This window comes from Suricata suricatta, chromosome 12 (genome assembly GCF_006229205.1).
Source record: "Suricata suricatta isolate VVHF042 chromosome 12, meerkat_22Aug2017_6uvM2_HiC, whole genome shotgun sequence".
NCBI classification, from domain to species: domain Eukaryota; kingdom Metazoa; phylum Chordata; class Mammalia; order Carnivora; family Herpestidae; genus Suricata; species Suricata suricatta.
In genome coordinates, this window is record NC_043711.1 from 5,041,437 (window position 1) to 5,053,979 (window position 12,543).

The window sequence follows — 12,543 nt, forward strand, 5'->3', positions numbered from 1 at the left end:
GGTGGGTGGCAGCAACACTGAGCACCAGGCCGAGGCAGCTGGAGTCTGAAATGAAAAGCTGGGGGCTTCAGCTTCTGGAGTCTTCCCTCAGGGGGTCCTCATGAGGCTCTCGCTGTAAGCCAGACCCTCAGTCAGCAAACCTGGAGGGCTGGTCAAGTGCCAGGAAGTCAGGCCTCACCCGAAGACCACGGTGGTCTCAGCAGCGGCGAGGCCAGTCCAAGGACCCCACCTGCCCCTTGGCAGATGCCCACTTCATTTGCCCAAGGATATGCTGTCACCTTATTTTTGACCCAAATCCCATGACGATTCTCAAAAAACCTACTCTAGGAAACACACATGAAACGGCTTCAAAAGCCCACAAATAAATCCTCCCTTGACCATTTACCAGTTGGGTGACCTGGGAGCGGTCAGGAGGAGAAGGCGAACCGGTGGACAAGGTGCACGTTGGGAGGGGACTCGTGTCCTGAGAAGGGACACAGAGAAGGTGGAGAGGGAAGCCAAGAGTCCCCGCTCTAACCCGGCATTCTCACTGCTCCCAGACGGAGTGCCATCTACCCAGCAAGCCCCCAGGCCAGCGCAAGACCCAGAGCTCAGGTACCACAGGGCAGAGGGTGCAGGACAGGGAGGCAAGGGTGAGATCTGGCCGGACATCCCGCTCAGGAAGCTCCAACTCCTCAGGAAGGAGAAGGCCCCCCAGCCGCAGCAGTTGCCGCCTGCAGACCCGAAGTCCCTGAAGCAGATCCGGAAGGCAGAGAAAGCCGAGAGGGAGTTCCGGAAGAAGTTCAAGGTGTGAACGCCACAACTCTGCGATGGAGCCCTGAATGAGCCCCGGGGGAGCTGGCACAGCCCTAGGTAGACAAAGCCCTGGGGTGATGGCACAAAACAAAAGCTCTATCGTCTCCCTCCAGTTTGAGGGGGAGATAGTGATTCAGACAAGGATGATGATTGATCCCAACGCCAAGACGCGTCGTGGGGGCGGCAAGTACCTGGGGATCCGGCGTGGGGAGATCCTGGAGGTGATCGAGTTCACCAACAAGGAGGAGATGCTGTGCCGGGACACCAAGGGCAAATGTAAGTCGGCTGGGCTAGTGAGCCCAAGGGCAACGGGCACCGCCGGGGCCAGAGCTCACCTACCCTACTCTCTCTGCAGATGGCTATGTGCCCAGAACAGCTCTACTGCCCCTGTGAGTGCTGACTGACCCGGGCTGGGGGGGAAGATGGGTGAGGGGGCTGGTTGACCATGAACCTTACTGACCAAACCGTGCTTTCTGCCAGGGAGACGGAAGTGTATGACGATGTTGGCTTCTAGGGTATGTGATGCTCTGGGTGGGCTGGAAGGGACCACAGTGCCCGGAAGGAGGTAACCCCCCCATCCCACTTCCCCAGGGACTGCTATGTGCTTATGGGGGGGGGGAGGGTGTCTATGGAAGTCCCCCTCCCTTCCTTACAGACCCTCTGGAGCTGACCATCCCCCCGGGAACAATCAGGCCCACAGGTGTGGGGTGCCCAGGACAACATGCCCACCCAGCCATCTGCTAACCCAGGAGTCTTGGATCCCAGCGTGGCAGTCCCAGAGCCCCCAGGCTCAGGCCTGACTGTACACACGAACCACATAAAGCTCCTATTTAAAGCACTCCTGCTTCTTGTCTTTTGTTTCTGTCCTGACCAGCACGCCAGAGCCGTGATCTCCTTTGGGGGGGGGAGGGGATCTGGGAGGCTGTCCCTATACCCCCCAGTGTCACCAGGAGGGGGAGGTGTGGCAAGGCGGTGGCAAGGGTAGGACACCACGTCCAAACAGGCCAAGCAGTGGCTGCAGCTCCACACAGGCTGCAAGCAGCTGTCTAGCCCAAGTGGACGACCTATGCGTGAGGCCACATCCTGGTGGACAGGGGGAGGGGTGACCCAGTTCTGACAAGGCCCTGGTATCACACTCAGCCTCAGCTGCTACAGGACTAGACATGCTCAGAAACTCACAACCTGCCTGGTCTGCTGCAGCAAAGAAATGCTGCCTTGGACAGAATGTATATGTGCACCCGCCCCCCTCAAAATTCCCATGTTGAAAGCCTAATGCCCAATGTGACGATATTTTGGGGGTGGGGGGTGAATGGAATTAGTGTCTTTATAAGTACGAGGACTTGAGAAACACCTGCTGCCCCTTCCCAGCAGCTAGAAAGTGCCATCTATGAACCACGGCCAGGTTCCATCACCAGCCACGGAATCTGCTAGTGTTTTGACCTTAGACTTCCCAGCCTCCAAGACTGTGGGAAGAAAAGGCCTGTTTTTAAACTGCCCAGCTTGCGGTACCTTTGTTACAGCACCCAAAGTAGTCACGACAAAAGCCAACTGGAAACGAGCCTGACACACCGTCAGCGCCCCCTGAAGAGTAACCGCACAGGAGGGAGCAAGGAGGACGGCTCTCAGAGCCGCCAACGTCCAAGTGCTTCGCTACCAGCACGGAAGAATTCAAGTGCGCTCAGGACTCAGTTCCCATAAAGAGTTCCGACGCGGCTGGGGCCCGGGTCCTCCCACTTGCGACGTCCAAGCACAAAGCAAAAACGGGGATGTGACCCCCAGTGGTCAGAGCGCCAAGGGTAGAAAGAAGACTGGCTCCAGCTCCCCAAACCTCAGGCGGAGGCCCCACAACACACACGCGAACAGCCAGCATCTTTTCAGGAACTGGTATTTATTATCAAAGTCATACTCGAGGTCAACAAGATGCCACAACTACAAAAAAACTGCGCACGTTGCAATCTCAATGCAAACAGTCAAATGGAACCCCAGTCATTAAAAAAGTAATTCAAATTACCCCAAAAAGCAACTGAATTTTTTAAACATCTTTATACATCCAGCCAACAAATTAAAATGGTTAACAAGAAAAAATACAAATTCAGAGGTCTGGTATTGATGTTTAAAAAAGGCAACTGCTTAAGCATTTCTATCAATTCGAACATCAATCTCCCGGCCACTCAGCTTCATCCCATTCATCATCCGGCAGGCTCTCTCGGCCACCTCTGGCGACTCAAACTTAACCACACCGCACCCCTTGGACTTCCCGTTCTCCATCTTGATGTCGGCATACAGCACGTGGCCTGGGCACAGGGAGGGAAGAAGAGACCACAACCCATCAGGCAAACCCAGAGCTCAGCCTCAGTCTGGGCTCCACTCAGTCCAGATCACCTGTTGGATTTCGGTGGACAGAGTCAAAAGGGAGAGCGGCCCTGACACGCGGATTCACGGGACACAGTGGCCGGAGTCCAGAGGCCAAGGCCCTCGAGCCACGTTGCCATTCTTCTGCCACCAGGACAGTGATCGGACCAGCCCCGTGCTACGTATGCCTTCCCGGCAGCTTCAAACGCGCATACCCTGACACTCGAGAAAGTTAGAAAGGGCGCTGGGTGAAGCCAACGCTACGGGCAAGTTTTGCAGAGGCTTGGGTCTTCAAGACCCACCGCATGTGCAAGGCCTTCATGATACAACGGACGCTTCTGTACTGTTCAGACAGAAGCCGCATCCTAATTAGGCGGTGGGTTGCACGTATTTATTCAAGCGCTGAGAAAGCATCCACATATGTGTCAAGCACCATGAAAGAAGTCTGTAAGGGGGAGGAGCCAAAGACATGACCATGGAACCTGTGCTAAGGGGCCCATGTTTCTAGAGCATTAACTCAACCCGAGGAAAGGTCAACTTCTCCAGGGCTTCTCGCTGGAAAGTTCTGAAGGTCCTTCACCACAGTGAAGTGAGTGTCTCTCCCGGCAGCTGAGTCCCGGGTCCCAGGCCTCAGGCAGGGGAGCGGCAGGACCCGTCCTGACTTCTCAAGAGGGGCAGGGAGAGGGCAGGAAGGTGCACGATGGCTCAACAGCCGCCCCAAGAGGAGAACCAGGAGAAGCGGCAAAGTGGTGTAATGGGAGCCAACAGTGAAAACAGGAAATGAGTAAAATCACTAAGGAAGCCATGACCCAGCAAACCGCCCAGACTCCTGGCTTGGGCCTGGGGCTTCCACTTGACAGGGTTAAAAGAACAGAGGTGATGTGAGGGCCAAGGGTGCATCTGCTGACAACTTCACTTCCTTTGGCCCACAAAGTGGGCCTTTCAGGATGGGGGCCCGGGGTGCCAGGAAACCAGAGGCCCGAGGCCCCAGGCCTCACACACGCCCGCACTCACCCGGGAACTCTTGGGCGAGCACTGAGGCATGACCCAACCACAGTGCTGTGGTAGAAAGCAACCTCCTCTCGGACCAGAATTTGTCTTATTCAGCTTTGTCACTTAGAAGCCATGTGACTTTGGGAACGTGACTGCCTGACTCATCTGTAAAATGGGGACATCACCTTTCAAACACCACAGAAGAGAAGAACGAGGCTGAAGTGAGAACACAGGTGAGAAGTGGCTGACACATAAAAGGAGACCCAACAGCCGGCTTGAGTGTCTGCACAGGCAGAAAAATGGCAAGTCCCATCAGTCCGCGAGGTATGGCCAGTGGCCGTGAAGACCAGGATGGGAACTCAGCTGCACCCCTCAGATGCATCACTAACAAGCTAAGGCTTCTGAGGCCACAACACATGGAAGCACCTAGAAAGCCTTTTCTCAAACACTTACCACACTCATTGAATTTGTCTTTTAGCATCTTCCATGTAAAATCGAACGGGAGCTAGAGGGAAAAGGAGAAACTGATGAGCGACACAACCAAACCCGAACACCCGATCACATAAGACTTCAGGGACTCAGGGTGGGGGGTGGGGGGGCTTTCCTGTTACACCAATAAATAGGCTGCACTTCCAACTGCGATGATCAGTGGAGAACAAAACAAGCCTGCCTGGAATGAGGTTCTAACCAGCACCCCAAGGACACTCCCTCGTTCAACGTGCAGAGAAAGCAGCAGCCCACAGACCACTCGACAGTAGCTGAAGGTGGTCAATCTGGTAGGAGAAGATCAGATTCAGCCCTGTGTCCCTCGGTCCGCCAGGCCCAGGCCCAGGCCCATGCCCAGGCCCAGCCGCTCCTCAAGCCCAGGGAACCAAGAAGTGAGGGCTCCAGAGCTCTCGCCGGCCCACCTGGCAGCCCGAGAAGCCCTGGCCAGCGCTGCACACATCCATACGCTCTCACGTTCCCTCCTTACCCTACCAGCACTGCACTCTGGGGGCAGTGGCAAGGTGGCCTTCTATGCCGCTACTCGGAGCCCCTACTGGGGACACCATCTCTGGCTTGGGCCTGTCCCCCTCCTCCCTGTGCATACCACCGGCAAGTACCGGCTGAAGAGCCACTTACATTTCTCACAAATATCTGGCAGGCCTTCCTGGCCACCCCGGGAGCATGGCCTCCAGCTCCACCAAAGGAACCTGCGAAGCTTCCTCCAAAGTTGCCACGCTCCATCTCGATGGCACGGTCAAAGCTGGCACCACCACCGCCACCCATGGCCAGGCCCATGCGCTCAATTCCAGCGCCTAGGGCTGGACCCATGGCAGGACCCATGCGCTCCAGGCTGTTGGCGCCCATGCGCTCCAGGCCCATGCGCTCCAGGCTGTTGGCGCCCATGCGCTCCAGGCCCATGCGCTCCAGGTTGTTGGCGCCCATGCGCTCCAGGCCGGTGGCCATGCGATCCATGACGGGGCCCATGCGCTCCAGGCCAGCCCCCATGCCTGCGGGCACCATGCGCTCCATGCTCAGGCCCATGCGCTCGATGGCAGGGCCCATGCGCTCCACACCAGAGCCCATGCGCTCAATGGTCTGGCCCACGCGGTCGATGGGCGCGGCCATGCGCTCGAGGCCAAAGCCCATGCCGGCGCCCATGCGCTCCACTCCAGAGCCGATGCGCTCCATGGTCTGGCCCATGCGCTCAATGCTGGAGGCCATGTGGTCGAGGCCCAGGGGGCCCATACGCTCGATGCCAGAGCCCATGCGCTCGACTGAGCCCATGCGGTCCATGACCAGGCCCATGCGCTCGATTTCAGAGCCCACGCGATCCATGCCGTGGCCCAGGCCTGCGCCCATGCGCTCCATGCCGGCACCCCCAATGCGGTCAATGCCAGGGCCCATCCTCTCGATCCCAGGGACACTGCCTCCACCTCCACCTGAAACAGGGACACAAAACACAGGCAAGTATCAGCGACTTGTACACTACGTGCATACCATGCCAGAAAGATGACCTGGGTACTTCACATGCTCCACCACAGTTCAGGAACTCAGTCCCGCAACAATTTATCATTGGACATCCCTCAAATGTCGACAAATGTTAAGGCAAGATAGTGAGGACACCATTCTTCCTATTTCCGTGCCACAGCTGAAATTTCCATTATAGTTTAAAAAGGGAAAAAAATCCACCCTGGAGGCCTTGTGTCAACAAGATTCTCCATGTTACTTTGGAAGTTCTAGAACTTGTAAACTAGCTCTATGAGCCATAGGTGTCAATTTCAGAGACCCTGAGGTCTCCCACACCAGACACTGAGAAATGCTCTCAAGGGAGGAACCTCCAAAATCCCACCTTCAGTCAGTGTAATGGATTTACTTGGATCATACAGGACAAGTCAAATCACTCACAACCTCTATCCTCTCCCAGACAGGCACTGCTGGTGGCCAGTCTGGCTGCATCTCCTTAGCACCTCTAGGCACAAAGCAGCCAGCAAACAGCCACGTAATTAAAAAGAGATAAAGAAAACGAACTCTAACATAGACCCTCCAAGTCTAGACAGCCAGCCACTTCCAGGGAACCTGCTCTGTGAGGGACACCACTGAACGACTTGTGTGTAACTACTCTGCTGGCTCTGAAGAAGCGAAGTCAATGGCACTGCAGAGCGGACTCGAGAAGAGGCCTACGATCCGTCCTCAACGCCACGGTTCAGCTGGACACATGCTGGCAGGTCAGCAGTGCAGTGACCCTGAGATGGCTGGTGGCTCTGGACGAGGAGGGTCTGGCTCCACCACCAAGGCCACTGCCCACCACTTTCCCCACATGCAGAGCCCAAGGACCCTCTCACTTCACCACCACCACCACCACCACCACCTCCACCACCTCCACCACCTGCCTCTGACAAAGGGCAGCGGAGCCCACAGCCAGCCCACTGCTGCCCCAAGCAGCCCAGTGCAAGATGTAAATTCAAGAGGAAACTCAGAAGTTTCTATAAGTGAGTCTCTTAACAGACAGAGTGACCCCATATGTCATGCCACTTCTCTGCCCATTTCCTTAATTGAATAACAGAGCACCATTTGGCAAAATATAAACACAGTTTTAAGAATACTGACTTCCAAAGCAGAAATTGTTTGTTTGTTTTTTTTAAAGGAAGAAAACTAGAAACAGTAGGCAGCATGCCTAACAATATCAGAAATCAGGCTGACCAACGCCCCCGCCCCATGCCATCAGTAGCAGAGAACTAGGAAAAAGCGGTGCCCACGTGGAGCTCTAGCATCAGCACACCACAGAAATAACCAGCAAGGGGAGTTCCTGCGGGAGTGCCAAGACACTCAGAGCCATGGGCGGGGTAATCAAGCTGAAAAAGTACATTTAGTTTTAAGAACCCGTTAAAATAAAGTATATTAATGGAAGCATATATTCCAAAATGTTTACAATATTCATCACAGGGCAGTGAAATTGCAGAGATCTACTTTCTTTATAATTTTTTGAATCTTCAGGAGTTCATATAAATACTTTAAGTAAGCATTTATTTGGTATAGAAGTAGTATACTTTTATAATTAAGTATTTACTTTTAGGAATTTGAATTTTATAGTATTTAAATCAAAGTGCCCAAATTACACAGACATTATAATGACAATGGCTAATGCTTACATAGCACTTAGTAGGTACTCTTTTCTATGAATTAATTCATTTACTCTGCACAACAACCCTATGAGGTAGGTACCATTATATTTTCATTTTACAGTATGGAAGAGAGAGACGTTCAGTAACTTGCCAAATGTCACACAGCGAGGCAGAGACAGAGCTGGTCCCCACCCAGGCAGTCTATTTTAGAGCCATGCTTTCCACCACTACACTCTACTACCCCCGTTAATAACAGCCTATTCTAAAAATCAGAACATCAAAACTAAGCGTTTCCTACCTCCTCCCTGCTTTGCAATGATCTCTCCTCTCTTCAGGGCATTACTTAGGATTTCTAAGGAAATCAGGAAGAAAAAAAAATTAGCCAAATTTCTCTATGGTAACAGAAATTTGTTTATTACAGATTCCAGAATAAAAATATTACTAATTTAAAAATACAACAAGGAACAAGGGAAGGGGTTAAGAAATACACACATAGAGACAAGACCATTTTACTGGAAAACTGTTAAGAGTCCTTGCTGATGGGTCACATTAGGATCCCATGTAGCTCCAGAGTCTGAGACCCAGGTGGCAACACCATCTGGGAACGCGTCCAGCAGAGCTACGTACGAGCCTGTGCGCGCCAACAAGCTGAACTGTGAAAGCAAGGATGGGGCCAGCAGCAGTTTTCTGCAACAGTCCAGACCGTCAGCACCCACCCTCCCGGCCGTACCCCACGCCTCGTGGTCACCCTTCAGAGCACGCTGAAGCTGTAGTTACCGTCACTCACTGCCGAAGCCCCAAAGGCTGCAGCGCCTGCACGCAGCACTGAAGTGTGGCCGCATTAACGAGCCGTGCACGGCCTGAAGCAAGCGGAGCCCACCAGCCCCGCCTGGAGGGAACTGGGTGCGATGCTAAGTGACAGACCACGCTTCGGGGAAATAAAAAACCCCAGCACATCCAGAACTCATCCAACACCTTGTCCAAAGGAGAAAGCATTGTCACTTGCCTGCCAACAATTCATCTGAACCTCTTCCAAGTTTGTCTGCACATCTCGTTTTAGGGCCATGACCACAGAGAGTAACCCTAAGCCCAGAGCAGTCTCTGGTGCTGCCTGCTAAATAAAGGAAGGGCGTGGGGAAGCGGAGGAAGCAGCCACACCTCTCCAGCCTGCAAGCACGTGCAGGGCTCACTCACTCTTCCACCTGTGATCCTGCTCGCCAGACCAGCCTAGGTTCACTTTCCTAAAGCAGCACTAAGACCAAACTATTCCTGCAAAAGCGTCACAATCAGCCCACCACTGATTTAAAGAGAAAGGAAAAATTCTTTTCATGGGCAAAGACCTCCCTGCTCCAACTACCAATTTGAATCTGCTCTCCCCACCCCAGGGAGACCCTCACCTCGCAGCCTCTGCACCTGCTGCTGCCAGCACTCTGCACCTGCTGGTACACCGTCACCTACGCTGAGCCGACACCCAGCCCCTCCAGCTTAAACAGCCCCTGCGCCGTTTTCCCGTATTCCTGTTTAAATCCCATGTTCTCTCTATTAACCACCAAGAGCAGGGCTTTCTCAAATCTTAACACAGAGAGAAAACGATCACCTCTGTGTGATGCTCACACGGCTGCCAAGGGCCAAGGAGCAACGTCTCCACGGGCACCCTCACAAGGCCTCTTCTGTGGAGGGGCCTCTGGTGCTGCCCTGAGCCACTGAGCGTTGTCCCCGCAGCTGCACCACCTCCAAGATCAAGGACTACACACCTATGTCCCTGTACCACCAATTACAATGGCCTGCAGAAACCAGGGCAAACAAAGGTCTACTGCCTTCCTAGGAGAGAAGGGACAATGAACGGGGAGGCACTGTAGAAAATGCCACCAAAATGATTCATCTTTCAAGTGAAGGGGGAAAAAAAGATCAAGAAGTGAATATAAAAAACAAAACAAAAAAATCCAGGTCAACCAGTCAGAAAATCTGACTTAACTTATTTGGTACAAAGACCCTTTTACTAAATTGGGTCTGATCACAAGTAGCACCAGGAATTCCAGAACAAAGCCCTTTGCTCCTGCCCGAGTCGCTCTGGGAGGCCCCGGGACAGACAGACAAGCTAGTCTCCATCAGAGAGCGGATGGCAGAGCAGCAGGAGACAGCAGGGCCGACAGATGACATTTCTGGTCAGGTGAGGACAGGAAGACTTCCCTGCTGCCATGAGGAAGAAGGGCCCCACCTGCCCCACCTCTCACAGCACTGCACGGGACGGGACGAGGCTGCCCACCTCATCGTGGGGATGGGAGGTGCCGCTGAGTGGCAGAGGATTAAAGGCTCAGGGCAGGTGGGGCACCCGGCTGGCTCAGTCAGTAGAACGTCCGGCTTTGGCTCAGGTCATGATCTAACAGTTTGTGGGTTTGAGCCCCGCATTGGGCTCTATGCCGACAGCTCAGAGCCTGAAGCCTGCTTCTGTGCTTCCCTCTCTCTCTGACCCTCCTCTGCTTGCACTGTCTCTCAAAACTAAATAAAAGACATAAAAAAAATTTTTTTTAAAGGCTCAGGGGAGGAAAAAGTGCCTCTGGGAGCAAAGTCCTGTGCCATTCTGTTCTTCGGACCCTCAGGATACACAAATTGAGATTTGCAGCCAAATGCACTAAGATTTTAAATGTTTTGACAATACACGGCCATTCCAGTTCACAAAAGCAAAGCCAATCATGGACAGTAAGAAAGTTCCAACAGACCTAGTCACATACAGATTACGAATTCATCCCCCAAATTCTAAACTTTTGGAATAACCTAGAATAAAGTTATAGACAGTCATATCAAACATACAAGAAAAAAAGAAATCTTCAAGGATCAAAAGTTTTTACCTAAGTCCAGAAAACAATGTTTTAAAAGACGGAAAGACAGCGGACTCTGAGAAAGGCCCTCTGACCCGAGCGTGAGCTCCGCTCACCCGAGGCCTTCTCGCCCAGGCCTCTGCCAAGGGGCTCTCCAAAGCTTCGAGACACTCGCGTCTTGTTTCTGGCAAAGTCCCTCTCAAATCTTCCACACAAGCCATACTCCATCTCTGTGGAAGAAATCATTATCCCAGGCCTTCCCAGGACTACCGCTGTGCTCAGACGTGAAGAAAACCGGCTACAGGCACACGGTGGCCAACCCCAAGTCAGCACACTTACGCTTTCTATGAGAAACTGTCATTCATCCCTTATTCCTTAAAAAAAAATCACCTCACCTCAAGTGAGTCCCTGTGAACGACCCACCTTCAGTCCAGCAAGGACGAACCTCCGACTCTCACGGGAGCCGCTCGGAGCTCCCCCCACCCCCACTGTGGCAACCGGAGGAGCGCGCGCCCCATCACGGGCGGCAGCGGCTACGTCCCTGGGCGCCAGCAGTCCACGGAACCCTCCGGACAGCCTGTACCGCTCTATCACCCTCCACCATCACGGCCCCTTTACAAAGAAACTAAGGCTCAAATGACTCAGTAACTTGATGAATGACGAAGGTCACGTGCCTGCTAAAGGATGAGGCAAAGGCTGGGACCTAAACCCAATGCAAGACCCCAAGTTCTACTAACACAAGCACATCCAAGTAGAATCTAGAAACAGCCCTGCAGTGTGATACGCCTTCTCTAGGAACAGCTGGAGCGGTCTCCTCCACACAGGGCGTGGGGAGCTCCGTTACCACCTTCTATGATGACAGCAGCAGTTGTTTTGCAATGCCTTAAAAAAATAAAAGGTCTTGGGGTGCCTGGGTGGCTCAGTCGGTTAAGCCTCCAGCTTCGGCTCAGGTCAGATCTCACGTTCGTGGGTTCGAGCCCCGCGTCAGACTCTGTGCTGACCGCTAGCTCAGAGCCTGGAGCCTGCTTCCAGTTCTGTGTCTCCTTCTCTCCCTGACCCTCCCCCTCTCATACTCTGTCTCTCTCTGTATCAAAAATAAATAAAACATTTAAAAAAAATAAAAATAAAAATAAAAATAAAATAAAAGGTCTTGGAACACCTGGGTGGCTCAGTTAAGCCTCCAACTCTGGGTTTCAGCTCAGGTCATGTCGGATTGAGCCCTGCATCTAGCTCTGTGCTGACAGCACGGAGAGTGCTTGGGGTTTTCTCTTCCTCTCTCTCAAAATAAATGTTAAAAATAAAAAAAACAGTAACAATAAAAAATAAAACCGGAGGTCTTAGCTACTACGGGGAAAGGCTTGCCACGACTGTCACGTGCTTGAAAAGCCTCTGGTGGTCCCATCACTGGCTACTTCTTTCCTCCAAAGCAAGACTTATGAAGAGTATGCATCACACTGTGTCCCCCTCCCATACTGAGAGGGCCTTGAAAATTCTAGTTCATTCATCCTGCTCAGGCAAATAGGTGCTATATAATGATCGCCTTCAATTGCACAACTGCCCAAAACGGTTACATGCCACTCAAGCCCTTACCCTTTCAATGAAGTAATAAACAAGTCTCCCGAAGACATGGCATTATGAATTTAAAAATGCCACAGTTTAGCATTGGTAGACTTGCCATAGTGTGAACCGACCCAACTGAACGTCACAGGTTGGTGGCATGCCATCTGCTGGAACTGGAACTAACTGGTGTAGCCCGCATGTGGCGGGCAGAGCAGAAATCCCAGAGCGGCACCGGAACAGACTGATGGCGGCAGCACTCTGCCCCCTTGAGATGAGGAAGTCATGTGTAGGCATTTAATACGGCAACGGCCTCAGAATTCATCTTCCCAACTGTCAACGGGCTCTACAGCTCAGGGAACCCCTGTGAATTCCAATGTAGTCCCCCCAAAATGAGAGAGTGTTTTCACTGTCAAAGA

At 52.8% G+C, this 12,543-nt stretch overlaps 2 protein-coding genes across 11 annotated transcripts in view; one reads left to right on the top strand and one right to left on the bottom strand.

The window, feature by feature from the left end:
• Positions 1-1,633, top strand: part of PRAM1 (PML-RARA regulated adaptor molecule 1) — a 6,860-nt gene extending 5,227 nt beyond the window's left edge. The window contains exons 5-11 of one of the 4 annotated variants that reach the window (XR_003901293.1): positions 389-437; positions 540-594; positions 679-787; positions 909-1,071; positions 1,151-1,184; positions 1,276-1,360; positions 1,451-1,633. Coding sequence is in view for 2 of the 4 variants with exons in the window: in XM_029918357.1 (XP_029774217.1) it covers positions 389-437; positions 540-594; positions 679-787; positions 909-1,071; positions 1,151-1,184; positions 1,276-1,309 (444 nt within the window). In the remaining 2 variants the exon portion in view is untranslated. Of the gene's footprint in view, positions 1-388; positions 438-539; positions 595-678; positions 788-908; positions 1,072-1,150; positions 1,185-1,275; positions 1,361-1,450 lie in introns of those variants that run through there. The other 3 variants (XM_029918357.1, XM_029918358.1, XR_003901294.1) reach the window with 3 other exon arrangements.
• A 1,031-nt stretch (positions 1,634-2,664) lies between these two features.
• Positions 2,665-12,543, bottom strand: part of HNRNPM (heterogeneous nuclear ribonucleoprotein M) — a 38,259-nt gene continuing 28,380 nt past the window's right edge. For 6 of the 7 annotated variants that reach the window (XM_029918355.1, XM_029918353.1, XM_029918354.1 and 3 more), the window contains 4 exons: positions 8,047-8,100; positions 5,263-6,065; positions 4,594-4,645; positions 2,665-3,089 (listed from right to left, as the gene is read on the bottom strand). In XM_029918355.1, the coding sequence (XP_029774215.1) occupies positions 2,926-3,089; positions 4,594-4,645; positions 5,263-6,065; positions 8,047-8,100 (1,073 nt within the window). In that variant the 3' untranslated portion in view covers positions 2,665-2,925. The remainder of the gene's footprint in view (positions 3,090-4,593; positions 4,646-5,262; positions 6,066-8,046; positions 8,101-12,543) is intronic. The other variant, XM_029918352.1, reaches the window with a different exon arrangement.